The sequence below is a fragment of the Hemiscyllium ocellatum genome, chromosome 8 (assembly GCF_020745735.1).
Source record: "Hemiscyllium ocellatum isolate sHemOce1 chromosome 8, sHemOce1.pat.X.cur, whole genome shotgun sequence".
Lineage (NCBI taxonomy): Eukaryota > Metazoa > Chordata > Chondrichthyes > Orectolobiformes > Hemiscylliidae > Hemiscyllium > Hemiscyllium ocellatum.
In genome coordinates this window covers 115,747,674-115,762,800 of record NC_083408.1, presented here as the reverse complement: position 1 = coordinate 115,762,800, position 15,127 = coordinate 115,747,674, and the positions used below count along the sequence as shown (strand labels likewise).

At 48.3% G+C, this 15,127-nt stretch overlaps 1 protein-coding gene across 1 annotated transcript in view; it reads left to right on the top strand.

Annotated features, from left to right (window-relative positions):
- The first annotated feature begins 1,613 nt into the window (after nucleotides 1-1,613).
- brf1b (BRF1 RNA polymerase III transcription initiation factor subunit b) overlaps nucleotides 1,614-15,127 on the top strand; it is a 475,772-nt gene continuing 462,258 nt past the window's right edge. Inside the window, exon 1 of the mRNA XM_060829498.1 lies at nucleotides 1,614-1,937. Within this exon, the coding sequence (XP_060685481.1) occupies nucleotides 1,751-1,937 (187 nt within the window). The 5' untranslated portion in view covers nucleotides 1,614-1,750. The remainder of the gene's footprint in view (nucleotides 1,938-15,127) is intronic.

The window sequence follows — 15,127 nt, the reverse complement described above, 5'->3', positions numbered from 1 at the left end:
AGGAAACCTGAAGAAAGCCCACATAGACACAGAACATGCAAACTCCATATAGATAGCAGCCCAAGACTGGAATTGAACCTGGGTTTGTGTTGCTGTGAGGCAGTAATGCTAACCACTGTGCTCCCATGCCAAGAGCTTGTTATCTCATTTTGATCCATGACTTTGATATATAACAGGGTCCATATTGAGCCAATTGTCACAAGTGGATGTTTACTGTATCCAAAACAGGCCTCAAAAGTATGTTAGAGTCATATGTCTCTATTTTAGTTACATTCCCTCACCTTTTGCTGTCTAAGCATACTGTTAAGAAGAATATTTATGGTTGATATTTTTGATGAATGACAAATGTTACAGCCTTTGTATTGTTTATTAGTATAAATATTCTATCCTGTTTGGCTCAGTTATTTGGCAAACAAGATTGATGCCATCAGCATTGGATTTGATCCCCTGTTGTGGTTAAATAGGGATCTAGGCAGAAGTGGGTACTGCAGATACTGGAGATTAGAGTCAAGATTAGAATGGTGCTGGAAAACCACCACAGGTCAGACAGCATCTGAGGAGCAGGAAAATCAACCCTTCATCATGAAATAGTGATCTGCCTCTGGCCTTTGCTCCAGTAGAGAACTGAAGAACTACAGTTGAGCAGTGGCCTAGCATATTCAGGCAGCAAGGTGGCTCAATGGTTAGCACTGCTGCCTTACAGTACCAGGAGACCTGGGTTCGATTCCACCTTCAAGCTCCTGCCCTGTGAGGGGCTTGCACATTCTCCTGGTGTCTGTGTGGGTTAGACAGATGGGGGTGGGCGTCTGGCTAGGATGCAGTCACTGGGCCGAATGGCCTGCAGAGGCAGCACATGTTGTTTCTGGTGCGGCCCCTTTAACTGGCAGCACGTGGTTACACTCAAACATACCCTGTGGACCCCAGCAACAAGGGGGGGGGGGGGCTGGAGTCACTAGATAATAACTTACAATAAACAATTCTGTTTGAAGTAGGCAGTCTACTTCACAACGCTGATTATTATAAAAAGTGGAGATGTTGGCTGTATTTATTTTAATAATTTGCAGTTTTCCCCTCTCCACTCTATTGATCTCCCCACACAACCCCCCCCCCCTTGATAGTTGGTGAATGGGCGATTCCGGGCGGGAGGCTCAGTCTGAGGCTGAACGGCGACGGGGACGGAGCCCGGAGCCCGGAGCCCGGGGACAGGGACAGGGACAGGAGCCGGGGGGTGTCTGTGAGGGGGAGCCCGGAGCCCGGGGACAGGGACAGGAGCCGGGGGGTGTCTGTGAGGGGGAGCCCGGGACAGGGATCGGGAGCCGGGGCCGGTGCCCAGAGACAGGGACACGGGACCGGAGCCCGCCGGGCGGGGTAGTCTGTGAGCGGGACACCGAGGCCGGGAGAGGAGCCCGCCGGGAGGTGTCTGTGAGGGGGAGCCCGGGGCCGGGAGAGAGGCCTAGGGACAGGAGCCCGCCGGGGGGAGGGGGGTGGTCTGTGAGGGGGAGCCCGGGGCCCAGGGACCAGGGACCAGGGACAGGTTCAGGGAGCGGAGCCCGGGGCCAGGAGCCCGCCGGGGGGAGGTCTGTGAGGGGGAGCCCGGGGCCGGGAGCCGAGGCACCTTTCTCGGGGGGAGGAGGGAGGGAGGGAGTGTGAGAGACAAAGAGGGATTCCCGGCCCCCGATCGCCGAGAAGCCTCGGGCTTTCCCGCGGAGAGTATCGGGAGCTGTGTGGCGGGTTGCCGGGGAGTGTCGCCATGTCGAGCTCCCGGGTTTGCCGAACCTGCGGCTGCACGGACATTGACATTGACCAGGCCCGGGGCGATGCGGTCTGTACGGCCTGTGGCTCCGTGCTCGAGGATAACATCATCGTCTCCGAGGTACAGTTCGTGGAGAACAGCGGCGGCGGCTCCTCGGCTGTCGGACAGTTCGTCTCCTTGGACAGTGAGTACATTAGAGCCGCCAGCATCAGCATCCCCCTCCCCATCCCTGTCTCCATCCCCATCCCCATCCCCGACCCCATCATCATCCCCCTCCCCATCATCCCCCTCCCCATCATCCCCCTCCCCATCAGCATCCCCCTCCCCATCATCATCCCCCTCCCCATCCCTGTCTCCATCCCCCTCCCCATCATCATCATCATCCCCATCATCATCCCCCTCCCCATCATCATCCCCCTCCCCATCCCTGTCTCCATCCCCATCATCATCCCCCTCCCCATCATCATCCCCCTCCCCATCATCATCCCCCTCCCCATCATCATCCCCCTCCCCATCATCATCCCCCTCCCCATCATCATCCCCATCCCTGTCTCCATCCCCCTCCCCATCCCCATCCCCATCCCCGACCCCATCATCCCCCTCCCCATCATCATCCCCCTCCCCATCATCATCCCCCTCCCCATCATCATCCCCCTCCCCATCATCATCCCCCTCCCCATCATCATCCCCCTCCCCATCATCATCCCCATCATCATCCCCATCCCCATCCCCCTCCCCATCATCATCATCATCCCCATCATTCTCCTCATCCCCCTCCCCATCATCATCCCCATCCCCATCCCCCTCCCCATCATCATCCCCGTCCCCATCCCAGTTTCCATCCCCCTCCCCATCATCATCCCCCTCCCCATCCCCATCATCATCATCATCTCCATCATTCTCCTCATCCCCCTCCCCATCATCATCATCATCATCATCATCCCCATCATAATCATCATCCCCATCATCACCATCCCCATCCCCATCATAATCATCATCATCCCCGTCCCCATCATCATCATCTCCGTCCCCATCATCATCATCATCCCCACCCCCCATCCCCCGTCCCCATCATCCTCCTCCCCATCATCCCCATCCCCATCCCCATCCCCATCCCCATCATCATCATCATCCCCATCCCCATCATCATCATCCCCATCCCCATCCCCATCCCCATCCCCATCCCCATCATCATCATCCCCGTCCCCATCATCATCATCATCCCCATCCCCCATCCCCATCATCCTCCTACCCATCCGCATCATCATCCCCATCATCATCATCATCCCCATCCCCATCATCATCATCATCATCATCATCCCCATCCCCATCATCATCCACATCCCCATCCCCATCCCCATCATCATCATCATCATCCCCAACCCCATCCCCATCCCCATCATCATCCCCGTCCCCGTCCCCATCATCCCCGTCCCCGTCCCCGTCCCCATCATCATCATCATCCCCGTCCCCGTCCCCATCATCATCATCATCCCCGTCCCCGTCCCCATCATCATCATCCCCGTCCCCGTCCCCATCATCCCCGTCCCCATCCCCATCCCCATCATCATCGTCCCCGTCCCCGTCCCCATCATCGTCCCCGTCCCCGTCCCCATCATCATCGTCCCCGTCCCCATCATCATCGTCCCCATCCCCATCATCGTCATCATCCCCATCCCCATCATCATCATCCCCATCCCCATCCCCATCATCATCATCCCCATCCCCATCCCCATCATCATCATCATCCCCCCATCATCATCCCCAACCCCATCATCATCCCCAACCCCATCATCATCCCCATCCCCATCCCTCTGCTGCACTGTCATTTACCATCTGTCATTTATTTTGCTGGTGCCTTGTTATTGTTTCCGAATGCATGCAATATCTACTTTCTGCAACTGCAAAGATTTAACCCCATGATGACTGCACCATTGAAAGTCTGGGTTCCTGAAACAGGAGTGGACTAGATGGGCCAAATGCTGAAAATGTGTTGCTGGAAAAACGCAGCAGGTCAGGCAGCATCAGGAATTCCTGAAGAAGGGCTTATGCCCAAAACATCGATTCTCCTGCTCCTTGGATGCTGCCTGACCTGCTGCGCTTTTCCAGCAACACATTTTCAGCTCTGATCTCCAGCATCTGCAGTCCTCACTTTCTCCTAGATGAGCCAAATAGCCTGTTCCACACTAGGGGCTCTGTGAGGAGTACTATGGGCAATTGGTCCCTAGAGGCCAGTCAATGTGAGCATCCAACTCAGTATCCCATAACCTTTCATCCCTTTAGCCCTAATTATTTCATATTTCTTGGAAGCATTCGGTCTTTTGCCTAAACCACTTTGTGCGGCAGATAATTCCAAAGACTTGCCACTCGGTGAAGGAATTTGATTTCAATTGAATTGAATTTATTGTCCCAGGCACAGTGAAAAGCTTTGTCTTGTGAGCAAGACAGGCACATCCCAGAGTTAAGTAGCATAGATAAGTAAATAATAAGTAAACCGTGACAAAAACACGGATACAGGTGAATGTTAAGAGTTTGTGAATCCGTTCAGTATTCTAACAACAGTAGGGTAGAAACTGTTTTGAAACTGGCTGGTGTGTGTGTGTTCAGGCTTCTGTACCTTCTCCCTGATGGTAGAGGTTGTAGAAAAGCATTCCCTGGATGGGATGGGTCTTTGAGAATGCTGGTGACCTTTCCTCGACAGGGGGCCTGGTAGATGGATTCTGTAGATGGGGGGGTTGGCCTTTGTGATTGTTCACCACTCTCTATAACCGTCTCTGATCTTGAATGGTTGCCATATCAGGTATATGTCATCGTCTGCTATCTTACACTGTCTCTTAGAACCTGTGATGTCATTCAGTCTTTGCCATAGTTGCCGGGTGTCGGTCTGGGTCTCTAGTTTGGATCGGTATTGGTCCTTGCCTGTCTTAATGGCTCTGTGAAGGTCATACTTGGATTCCTTATTTGAGTGGGTTTCCTGATCTGAAGGCTTCACGCCTAGTTTTTAGAGGTTCTGTATGTCCTGATTCATCCAGGGTTTCCTGTTGGGGAACACCCAGATTGACTCCCTCGGTATACAGTCCTCCACACACTTGCTGATAGAGTCTGTGACGGTGGTGGTATACCCGTCTAAGGTACCTGCGGACTGTTTGAACACGGCCCAATCAGCTGATTCCAGACAGCACCGGAGTTGATCCTCTGCCTCCTCCAACCAGCGCTGGACCTGTATCTGCGAGGAGGTCTCCTGTTTAAGCCTTTGCCTGGAAACTGGGAGAAGAAATGCCATGTAGTTGTCGTACAGAGTCTAGATTAGAGTGGTGCTGGAAAAGCACAGCAGGTCAAGCCGCATCCGAGGAGCAGGAAAATCGATGTTTCGGGCAAAAGCCCTTCATCAGGAAAGGCTCGTGAAGGGCTTTTGCCCGAAATGTCGATTTTCCTACTCCTTGGATGCTGCCTGACCTGCGGTGCTTTTCCAGCAACACTGTAATCTAAACTCTGATTTCCAGCATCTGCAGTCCTCACGTTTGCCTAGTTTTTGTACAGAGCTATGATGTATCCCAGCAGGATGTTTTCTATGGTGCATCCATTTAAAGAAATGGTAAAAGTCGTTGTGGACATGCTGAATTTCCTTAGCCTTCTGAGCAAGTAGAGGCATTGAGTGTGCTTTCTTGACTGTAGCATCATGGACCAGGTTAGATCGTTGGTGATACTTTTTGGAACTTGACGCTCTCAACCATCTCCACCTCAGCACCATTGATACAGAGAGGGCTATGTTCTCCACTCTGCTTCCTGGAGCCAATGACCAGCTCCTTCGTTTTGCTGACATTGAGGGAGAGACTTTTGTCTTTACACCATGTTACTGAGCTGTTGATCTCCTTCCTGTACTGTCTCGTCATTGTTTGATATCTGACTCACTACGTTGGTGTCATCAGCAAATTCATAAATGGAGATAAAGCTGAATTGGCCACACTGTTGTGAGTGTATAAGGAGTACGCACCCTTGTGGGGCACTGGTGGTGAGGATTATGGTGGAGGTATTGTGGCCTAATGACCCTGTATCCTGTATTGTGGCCTGTATCCTTAGACTGTGCCTGCCAATTCTGGACTCATCAGACATGGATCATCTATCCTGCATTTACCTTCCTGCTCAAACAGTCCTGCAGTTAAGTCCAGTATATCGTTTGCCTTTCTAATTGCTTGCTGTACCTTCATCCTTCATCACGGACCAGTGCACATCTCTTTGTACATCAGCATTTCCCAATCACTCCCTGTTAAATAATACTCTGTCATTCTGCTTTTCTTATCAAAGTGGACAACTTCCCATTTATCCATGTTATATTGCATCTCCTTGCATTTTACCATTCAGTCACCAATCAAATCACGTTGAAGCTTGTTTAAATCACTTTCAAAACTCAATCCCTAGTTGTCAGCAAACTTTGAAGTATTACATTTAATCTGATCCTTGCAGTACTCCACACAATTACCATCTTCCAATCTGAGAGAGAGAGACCCATTCATTCCTGATTATGTTTCTTGTGTCAATCGATGCCAATCTCATGTGTGTGAAAAGGTCTGTGATTTGCTCATATATGCTAGTACAATTGTGAGGTTGGATTTGAAAATAGTGGCATGTGGTGTTGGTTACTTTGGTGAAGTGCAGAGAATTCTGGAACAGTGACCTAGTCCAGCATTGTTCAGAACGTAAGCAGTTGTGGACCCGAAGTGTGATTGTAAAGTTTGTACTGTGGGGTGTACAGCAGGTAGTCTAAAAATTGAAGACCATTAACTTGTTTGTAGTTCTGAATCAAGGGTTGAGTTTAGTTTTGAAATCAGATACTGAAAGTTTTTAGGGTAGTTTGAAGGCAATTTGACTCTGGTCAGAAGCAAGTTTTTAATTTTCTCTTTTATACAGAAGTGTGGGGCAGTTCTGGGGCAACACACCTACCTCAATACTAAAGTTTAATCTGTGAAACATTCAAAGCAAGAAAATTTGGTTTGAAATCTGCAGTTTATTAGGACTGAGAGCTTATAGTCAAGACGTGGACGAGTTCATGTCGGTCTGTTTGGAAAAGACTCATTGTCTCCACAGTTCATGGTCAAGAAAACTGCCAAGAGTTAAGTAGATCTCTGTGGAGTTGGGGTGTAATTTCTCTAAGTTTGAATCTCTGTAAGTTGGTGGTGTTGGGAAATAAGTTGAAAACTTTGTTTAATCTGTTGTAACATGTTTTAAAACTATAGGTTGGTTTTAATTTTTTTGTGTAATAAATGTATCTTTAAAGATGTTGTGTAGCCTTGTGTAACTGCAAATGTGTTGCTGGTCAAAGCACAGCAGGCCAGGCAGCATCTCAGGAATAGAGAATTCGACGTTTCGAGCATAAGCCCTTCATCAGGAATAAGAGAGAGAGAGCCAAGCCGGCTGAGATAAAAGGTAGGGAGGAGGGACTAGGGGGAGGGGCGATGGAGGTGGGATAGGTGGAAGGAGGTCAAGGTGAGGGTGATAGGCCGGAGTGGGGTGGGGGCGGAGAGGTCAGGAAGAGGATTGCAGGTTAGGAGGGCGGTGCTGAGTTGAGGGAACCGACTGAGACAAGGTGGGGGGAGGGGAAATGAGGAAGCTGGAGAAATCTGAATTCATACCTTGTGGTTGGAGGGTTCCCAGGCGGAAGATGAGGCGCTCCTCCTCCAGCCGTCGTGTAGTTGTGTTCTGCCGGTGGAGGAGTCCAAGGACCTGCATGTCCTCGGTGGAGTGGGAGGGGGAGTTAAAGTGTTGAGCCACGGGGTGATTGGGTTGGTTGGTTCGGGCGGCCCAGAGGTGTTCTCTGAAGCGTTCCGCAAGTAAGCGGCCTGTCTCACCAATATAGAGGAGGCCACATCGGGTGCAGCGGATGCAATAGATGATGTGTGTGGAGGTACAGGTGAACTTGTGGCGGATATGGAAGGATCCCTTGGGGCCTTGGAGGGAAGTGAGTGTGGAGGTGTGGGCGCAAGTTTTACATTTCCTGCGGTTGCAGGGGAAGGTGCCGGGGGTGGAGGTTGGGTTGGTGGGGGGTGTGGATCTGACAAGGGAGTCACGAAGGGAGTGGTCCTTGCGGAACGCTGATAGGGGAGGGGAGGGAAATATATCCTTGGTGGTGGGGTCCGTTTGGAGGTGGCGGAAATGGCGGCGGATAATACGTTGTATGCGCAGGTTGGTGGGGTGGTAGGTGAGAACCAGTGGGGTTCTGTCTTGGTGGCGGTTGGAGGAGCGGGGCTCAAGGGCGGAGGAGCGGGAAGTGGAGGAGATGCGGTGGAGGGCATCGTCGATCACGTCTGGGGGGAATCTGCGGTCCTTGAAGAAGGAGGCCATCTGGGTTGTGCGGTGTTGGAATTGGTCCTCCTGGGAGCAGATGCGGCGGAGACGAAGGAATTGGGAATATGGGATGGCGTTTTTACAGGGGGCAGGGTGGGAGGAGGTGTAGTCCAGGTAGCTGTGGGAGTCAGTCGGTTTATAATAGATGTCTGTGTTGAGTCGGTCGCCCGAGATAGAAATGGAAAGGTCTAGGAAGGGGAGGGAGGAGTCTGAGACAGTCCAGGTGAATTTCAGGTCGGGATGGAAGGTGTTAGTAAAGTTGATGAACTGTTCAACCTCCTCGTGGGAGCACGAGGCAGCGCCGATACAGTCATCGATGTAGCGGAGGAAAAGGTGGGGGGTGGAGCCAGTGTAGTTGCGGAAGATGGACTGTTCCACATATCCTACGAAGAGGCAGGCATAGCTGGGGCCCATGCGGGTGCCCATGGCAACTCCTTTAGTTTGGTGTAACTGTTTGAAATGACTGACCATCTATTTCTGGGATCTGATTTGTCCAGCTGGGATTTATATATTACACATTCTTCTGAAAATCCTGATACATCATATACACTACTTCTCCCTTATCTATTCTACAAAAAAGTTAGTCACAACATTGCAAAGGCTGTAGGGCTGCTTTTTAATTAGACAGAGATGACCTGTGGTACTTTCACCTGAGGATTACTATACCTCAGGTGAGGGGAGAGGTTGAGAAAGAGAGTCCTTCATGGTGACCTCGACTGGTATGGGAATTCATCCAAGCTGTTACTGTTACCCTACATTATAAACCAGCCATCCAAACAACTCTGATAACCACCCCTCTCGGTTCTATTTGTTATGTTCTCAAACCTCTTGTAGGTTTGTCAATCATGGTTTTCCCTGTCATAAAATCGATGTTGATTTTGTGTAATCCTGTTGATATTTTCTAAGTGTCGTACTGTCGTTCCGTTCCCCCCTCAGTCGAAGTAAAATGCTCAGATACACAGTATAGTTTTACCTTTTGGGTTTGATGGTCGTGTTGGGAAGAGGGCAGTGTTGTGAGGTTGCAGCTGGATGAGAGACTTTGTTTTGGGGATGTTTTAGACTGAGACCCAAGCTCCGACACCTCAGTGAATGTATCGATGGTTTGTAGATGGGTCTCTGAGCATGCTCACTCATGGTCATCCCCTGCATGTGGCAGCGTCTGACTGACAGAACTTGCGGAGGTCTTGGTTCTGACCTGGAGGTGTCAAAGGTCAAACAGTTTCCCACTTGTCCTGTGGGTTTGCTCCAATCTGGCAGGAAGCATCATAGAGAGGGCATGGGGAGGGGGGTTGCAACATGGAGGATAGCGAAGAACATTGGGGCGATGATATGACCCTGTTAACTCCAGTTTACACTGTATGGAATCTGGGGTGGATCTCTTGGGGAAGATGATGGTTTGGATGTCATGGTGACACAGGCAGAAGATGGTAACAAATTTCTGCAGACAGCTGAATTTGAGGAAGATATTTTACAATTCATCATAGTTGACAGAGTAGAGGTCTTTATGGGATTGAAGGAGGCCATGTATGCAGGATGGTGCAATGCCCTGCACTTTTCCTGGATTTGTCGTGCACTGACAGTCCTGTCCAATGTGCCTCTTGATAGGCACAAAGCTGCATTGAGACTGAGGAGCTCTTCAGCTACTGGGTGGAGTTGGTTGAGAAAGCTTCTTGATGCACTTTCCCACATTAGACAGTAGGAAAATCCCTCTGTTAACCTCCACAGTTGGACCTGTCTCCTCCTCGAAGATAGTCACAGTTAGTGTCTCAATTCCTTCCAGACAAAGCGATTAAGTTGTGTCCTTTGTTTAAAGCGATGTCAGTTTTCTCAATTTCAATCCAGGGACCAAAAAGCTTAGCTGAGGTCCCTTACAGAGTACGTGGGCCAGGTCACGTGGATGTCTGTGAAATTAGGTAGTTTTAAATTGAGAGTCATACAGCACAAACAGATCCTTCGGTTCAACTCGTCTGCACTGACCAGATATCCCAATCTGATCTCATCCCATTTGCTAGCATTTGACCCACATCCTTCTAAACCCTTCCTATTCATATATCCATCCAGATGCCTTTTAAATGTTGTAATTGTACCAGCCTCCTCCACTTCCTCTAGCAGCTCATTCCACACATGTACCACCCTCTGGGTGAAAAAGTTACCCCCTCAGGTCTTTTTTAAATCTTTCCCCTCTCACCTTAAACCTAGGCCCTCTAGTTTTGGACTCCCTATCCTGGGGAAAAGACCTTGGCTATTCACTCTATCCATGCCTCTCCATGATTTTATAAACCTCTATAAGGTCACCTGTCCGCTTCCAATGGCCCAGGGAGAACAGCCCCAGCCCCTCCCTATAATTCACACCCACCAGTCCCAGCAATATCCTTGTAATCCTCTGCAGGGCGACCAGAATTGTACACAGTATTCCAAAAGTTGCCTCACCAATATCCTATACAGGCACGGCATGGCATCCCAGCTCCATACCCAATGGTTTGACCAATGAAGATGTGTGCCAAGCGCTGCCTTCACTATTCTGTCTACCCGTGACTCCACTTTCACAGCACTGTGCACCGACATCCCTCAGTCTCTTTGTTTGACAACTTTTCCCAGGTCCCTACCATTAACTATATAAGTCCTGCCCATGTTTGCCTTACCAAAATGCAACACCTCTCATTTCACAAACTTTAAACTCCTTCTGCCTATTGGCCCATCTGATCAAAGTCCTGTTGTACTCTGAGACAACCTCCTTCACTGTCCACTACTCCACTTATTTTGGTGTCAGCTGCAAACTTACTAACCATATCTCTTGTATGATTATGGGAAGTTCAGGTGGTGAAATCAGAGGAGAGGGAATGAAAAGAATAGCCTGGTGCTGAGGGAGGAAACAGTGATGGAGAAAGTTGGCATGGTATGTTTTTGCATAGTTTAGAACCAGGAACGAGTGAGAAGCTGAATGATAAGAAACTGCATGGAGCTGGGTGTGTTTTTTGTGTTATACAAGATAGTCATCAGGGTGGTGTGCCCCCCACCCTCAGCAGGGAAAAGTGATTATAGTTCATGAGGGCCATGTATCAGTGCAATTATCTGCAATGTTCATGAATTGTAAGGGCTTTGCTTGGAGTGAGCAGATGTTCTACAGAGAGATTTGGAGTGGCTCAGTGAGCTGATCCACTGGGTAAGTCTGCTGATGCAGTGGAGAACTGCACAGGGAGCATATTAGCCCTGAATAGCTGTATTGGGTGGGCAGGTTGGTGTTGCTGTTTATAATGTGGCAGCAACCAGTGTCTCTAGCCTCTCGAGGCCAGGATGCTGCGCAAGGCTTAGAAGGCAAGCACACCCTTGGCTACAAAGTTTTTGCGATTTTTCTGAGGTGTGCAGTATGAATACACATTCTATTTTTATGATGGTTGCTGTACAGGTTCAACTGAATTTAAAATGCTACTATTTATTTCAAACACAAATTTCTAGGAAGTTGGGTAATGTTAACTGTGCAGATCCAGCAGATGTTTGTCAACTTTGCAAAAGTTCTGCTACGAGCTGCAGTGCCACAGTGTGTTTTGATCCCAGTATACTGGAGACTTCAAATGCCAGAGAGAAACAGAAATTGCTGGAGAAGCTCTGCAGGTTTAACATTTCAAGTCCAGGAACCCTTCAGAACTGATAGCAGCTTGAAATTTATGCTGTAGATGAGGTTGGGAGGTGTCGGGGGAAAGGGCAATGGATAGGTGGAGGCCATGACAGGTGAGGACCCAGGGGACCCTATCATTGTTGTGGGACTGAAGAGAAGGGATGAGGGCAAAAGTGCAGGAGATAGGCCCCTTAGCAGTGCACGGTAGCTGGGAATCTTTGATTTAAGGAGAAAAATGAAGATTCCGGAGATGTCCCTGTAGAAGGTAGCATCTTCAGAATAGATGAGACAGAGAGACCTAGGGAATGGGATGGAGTCCTCACAAGAAGCAGAATGTGAGGATGTATACCAGAGGTAACTGGGAATCAGTGGGTTTGTAATGGATATTGTTGAAAATTCCCTATTCCTGAGATGCTGCCTGGCCTGCTGTGCTTTGACCAGCAACACATTTTCAGCTGTGATCTCCAGCATCTGCAGACCTCATTTTTTACTAATGGATATTGTTGGCTAGCCTATCCCTAGAAATGGAAATAATGTTGAGGAAAGGAGGAGTCAGAGATGGACCAGGTGAAAGTGGAAATTGGAGGCGAAATGGAGATGTTTTTCCATTTCCAAACAAGAGGGAGAAGCAGCATCGATGATATTGATGTAGCAGAGAAGGGAGGGTGAGGTTCCTGAGTAGGATTGGAACAAGGAATATTCTACGTAGCCCACAAAGTGCAAGGCATAACTGGGGCCCATGTGTGCACCCATGGCCCCACCTTTGACCTGAAGAAAGAGAGATGAGTTAAAGGAGAAGCCAGCAAACTGGAAATTTGGAAGCCAACATAAAGCATCAGAAGAATTGTGGATGTAGGTGTAGGAGGGGTGGGGGGGAAATTAGACAAGGAAAAAGTAACTTCTGTGGGGAAGGAACAGGCAGAAACAATGCGTCTGCCTGGGGAACCCTGTGATGGTCAATCACTGAACATATTCACAAGAGGCTGACAATGTATAGAGTCACGGAATCTCACCGCACAGAAAAGGCCCTTCGGCCCGTTGGAGTCTCCACTGACAAAACCGCTCAACCTATAGCAGTCCCACTTCCCAGCCCTTGGCCTTTAGCTTTACCTGTTATGACATTTCAAGTGTTCAGCCAAGTAGGCAATGGCTTGGTGATATTATTGCTAGACTATCAATCCCAAGATCTAGGTAATGTTTTGTGGACCTGTGTTGGAATCCTGGTGAAATTTGAATTCGTAAATAATCTGGAAGTAAGAATCTAATGATTACCATGAAACCTGCCAATTGTCAGGGAAAGCCCATCTAGTTTTCTGATGTTTTTAATGGAAGAAAATCTCCCAGCTTCACCTGGTTTGTCATTGGCGCTTGACAATTAAGGACAGGCAATAAATGCTGGCTGAACTAGTGATGTACACATCCCATGAATGAAACCTTTCTGAAATTTCCTATCTCGACTATCCTTGCAGGCAATGACTTCCAGATCGCCATCGCCCTTTGGTGAAAAAGTCTTTCCTCAAATCCTCTCTAAGTCTCCAGCCTTTCACTTTAAAATGATGCCTTCTTGATGTTGAACCTTTAAGGGGAACAGCTGCTTACTATCCATCCTGTCGATACCATTTATAATTACAGAACTACAGCTGTGGTTTAACCCAAATTTCCAGACCGCTCAAACAGCACCTTCCTGTTCTAATAATCTATGCCATGACTATTAAAGACAAGTGTCCTGAACTACTCTCTTAACCTGTACTGCTACTTGCAGAGATCCTTCAGTGCAAGATCCCTCTGTTCTCTGAGCTTCCTTGTGGCCTGCCATTCATTGAGTATTTCCTTGTTGCTTTTTTCAAAGTGCATCACCTCATATTTATCAGGGTTGAATTCTATCTGCCCATCTGACTAAGTCTTCTTTGAAGCTTGCTTCCAATGCCCTAAGGCAGATCGGTAGACACTGTTTACATTAGCCTTAGACACAATTCCGCATGGTAGACTAATTCATAGGATTTAGGGTGAGCTGGCCAAATGGATGCAAAATTGGCTTAATGGCAGGAGACGGAGTGATGGTGGAGGGTTGTTTTTCGGATTAGAGGCCTGTGACCACTGATTCACAGGTATCAGTTCTGGGTCCAATTTTTGTTCGCCATTTGTATAAATGATTTAGGTGAGAATGTAGAAGGCATGGTTAATAAGTTTGTGGGTTACACCTAAATTGGTGTTTACAGTGAGCAATGGAGAAGGTCATCTAGCATTTCAAAGAGACCTTAGTCAATTGTATCAATGCACTGAAGAGTGGCAGATGGAGTTTAATTTGAATAAATGTGAGGTATTGCTTTTTGGTAAAATAAACAAGGGCAGGACTGATGCAATTAATGGTAAGGCCCTCGGTAATGTTGTAGAACAGAAGCGAACTAGAGTTTCATGTCCATAATTCTTTGAAATTTGTGTCACATGTAGACAGGTTCGTAAGGCATTTAGCATGCTTGCCTTCATTGTTCAGACATTTGGATAAAGGAATTGGGATGACATATTGAGGTTGGTGAGGTCTCTTCTGGAGTAATGTGTGCAGTTCTGGTCACCCTGCTATAAGAAGTATATTGCTAAATTGGAGAGGGTTCAGAAAATATTTACCAGGCTGTTACAGGGAACGGAGGGTTTGCATTTTAAGGAGAGGCTGGATTGGCTAAGACCTTTCTCACTGGAGCGTAGGAGGTTGAGGTGTGACCTTATTGAGGTTTATAAAATAATGAGGGGCATAGATAAAGTGAATGGCAGGTGTCTTTTTCCCTAGGGTGAGGGATTTCAACACTGGGGGCATTTTTCAAGGTGAGAGAAGGATTTGAAAAAGACATGGGGGCAATTTTTTTACGCAGGAAGTGGTTTGTGTGGAATTAACTTCCAGAGGAACTGGTGGATGCAGGTACCGTTACAATGTTTACAATGTTCAGAGAAGTTAACGAATAGAAAATGTTTGGAGGGACCTGGGCCTTGCACAGTCAGGTGGGACGAGTTTAGTTTGGGATGATGGTCAGCATGGACTAGTTGGACCAAGAAGTTGGTTTCTGTGCTGTATGACTCTACACCAAACTGTTCACTTCAAGGATTTTAAAGCTCTCGTATAAGATGCATGTAAACAAAACTTTTTAAAACATTATTCAGCACAGACTCCAACTCAAAAATGAAACGAATGTTCTTCCCTCCTTAACACACACACACAATATAGACCAGCACATGAAACACCATCTATTGATGACCCTTGGTGACATAACATGAAACTCCAAAATCAGGAGGGGACAGTATTTTAAAATCCGGGATCACCCTTTTTAGAGATTTGAAATTTTTTCAGTGGATTATGTGATTTTGAAATTGTCATTGGACATTTTTAAGGTGAATGTGCATGATTCTTGCTGGCAAGTGAACCT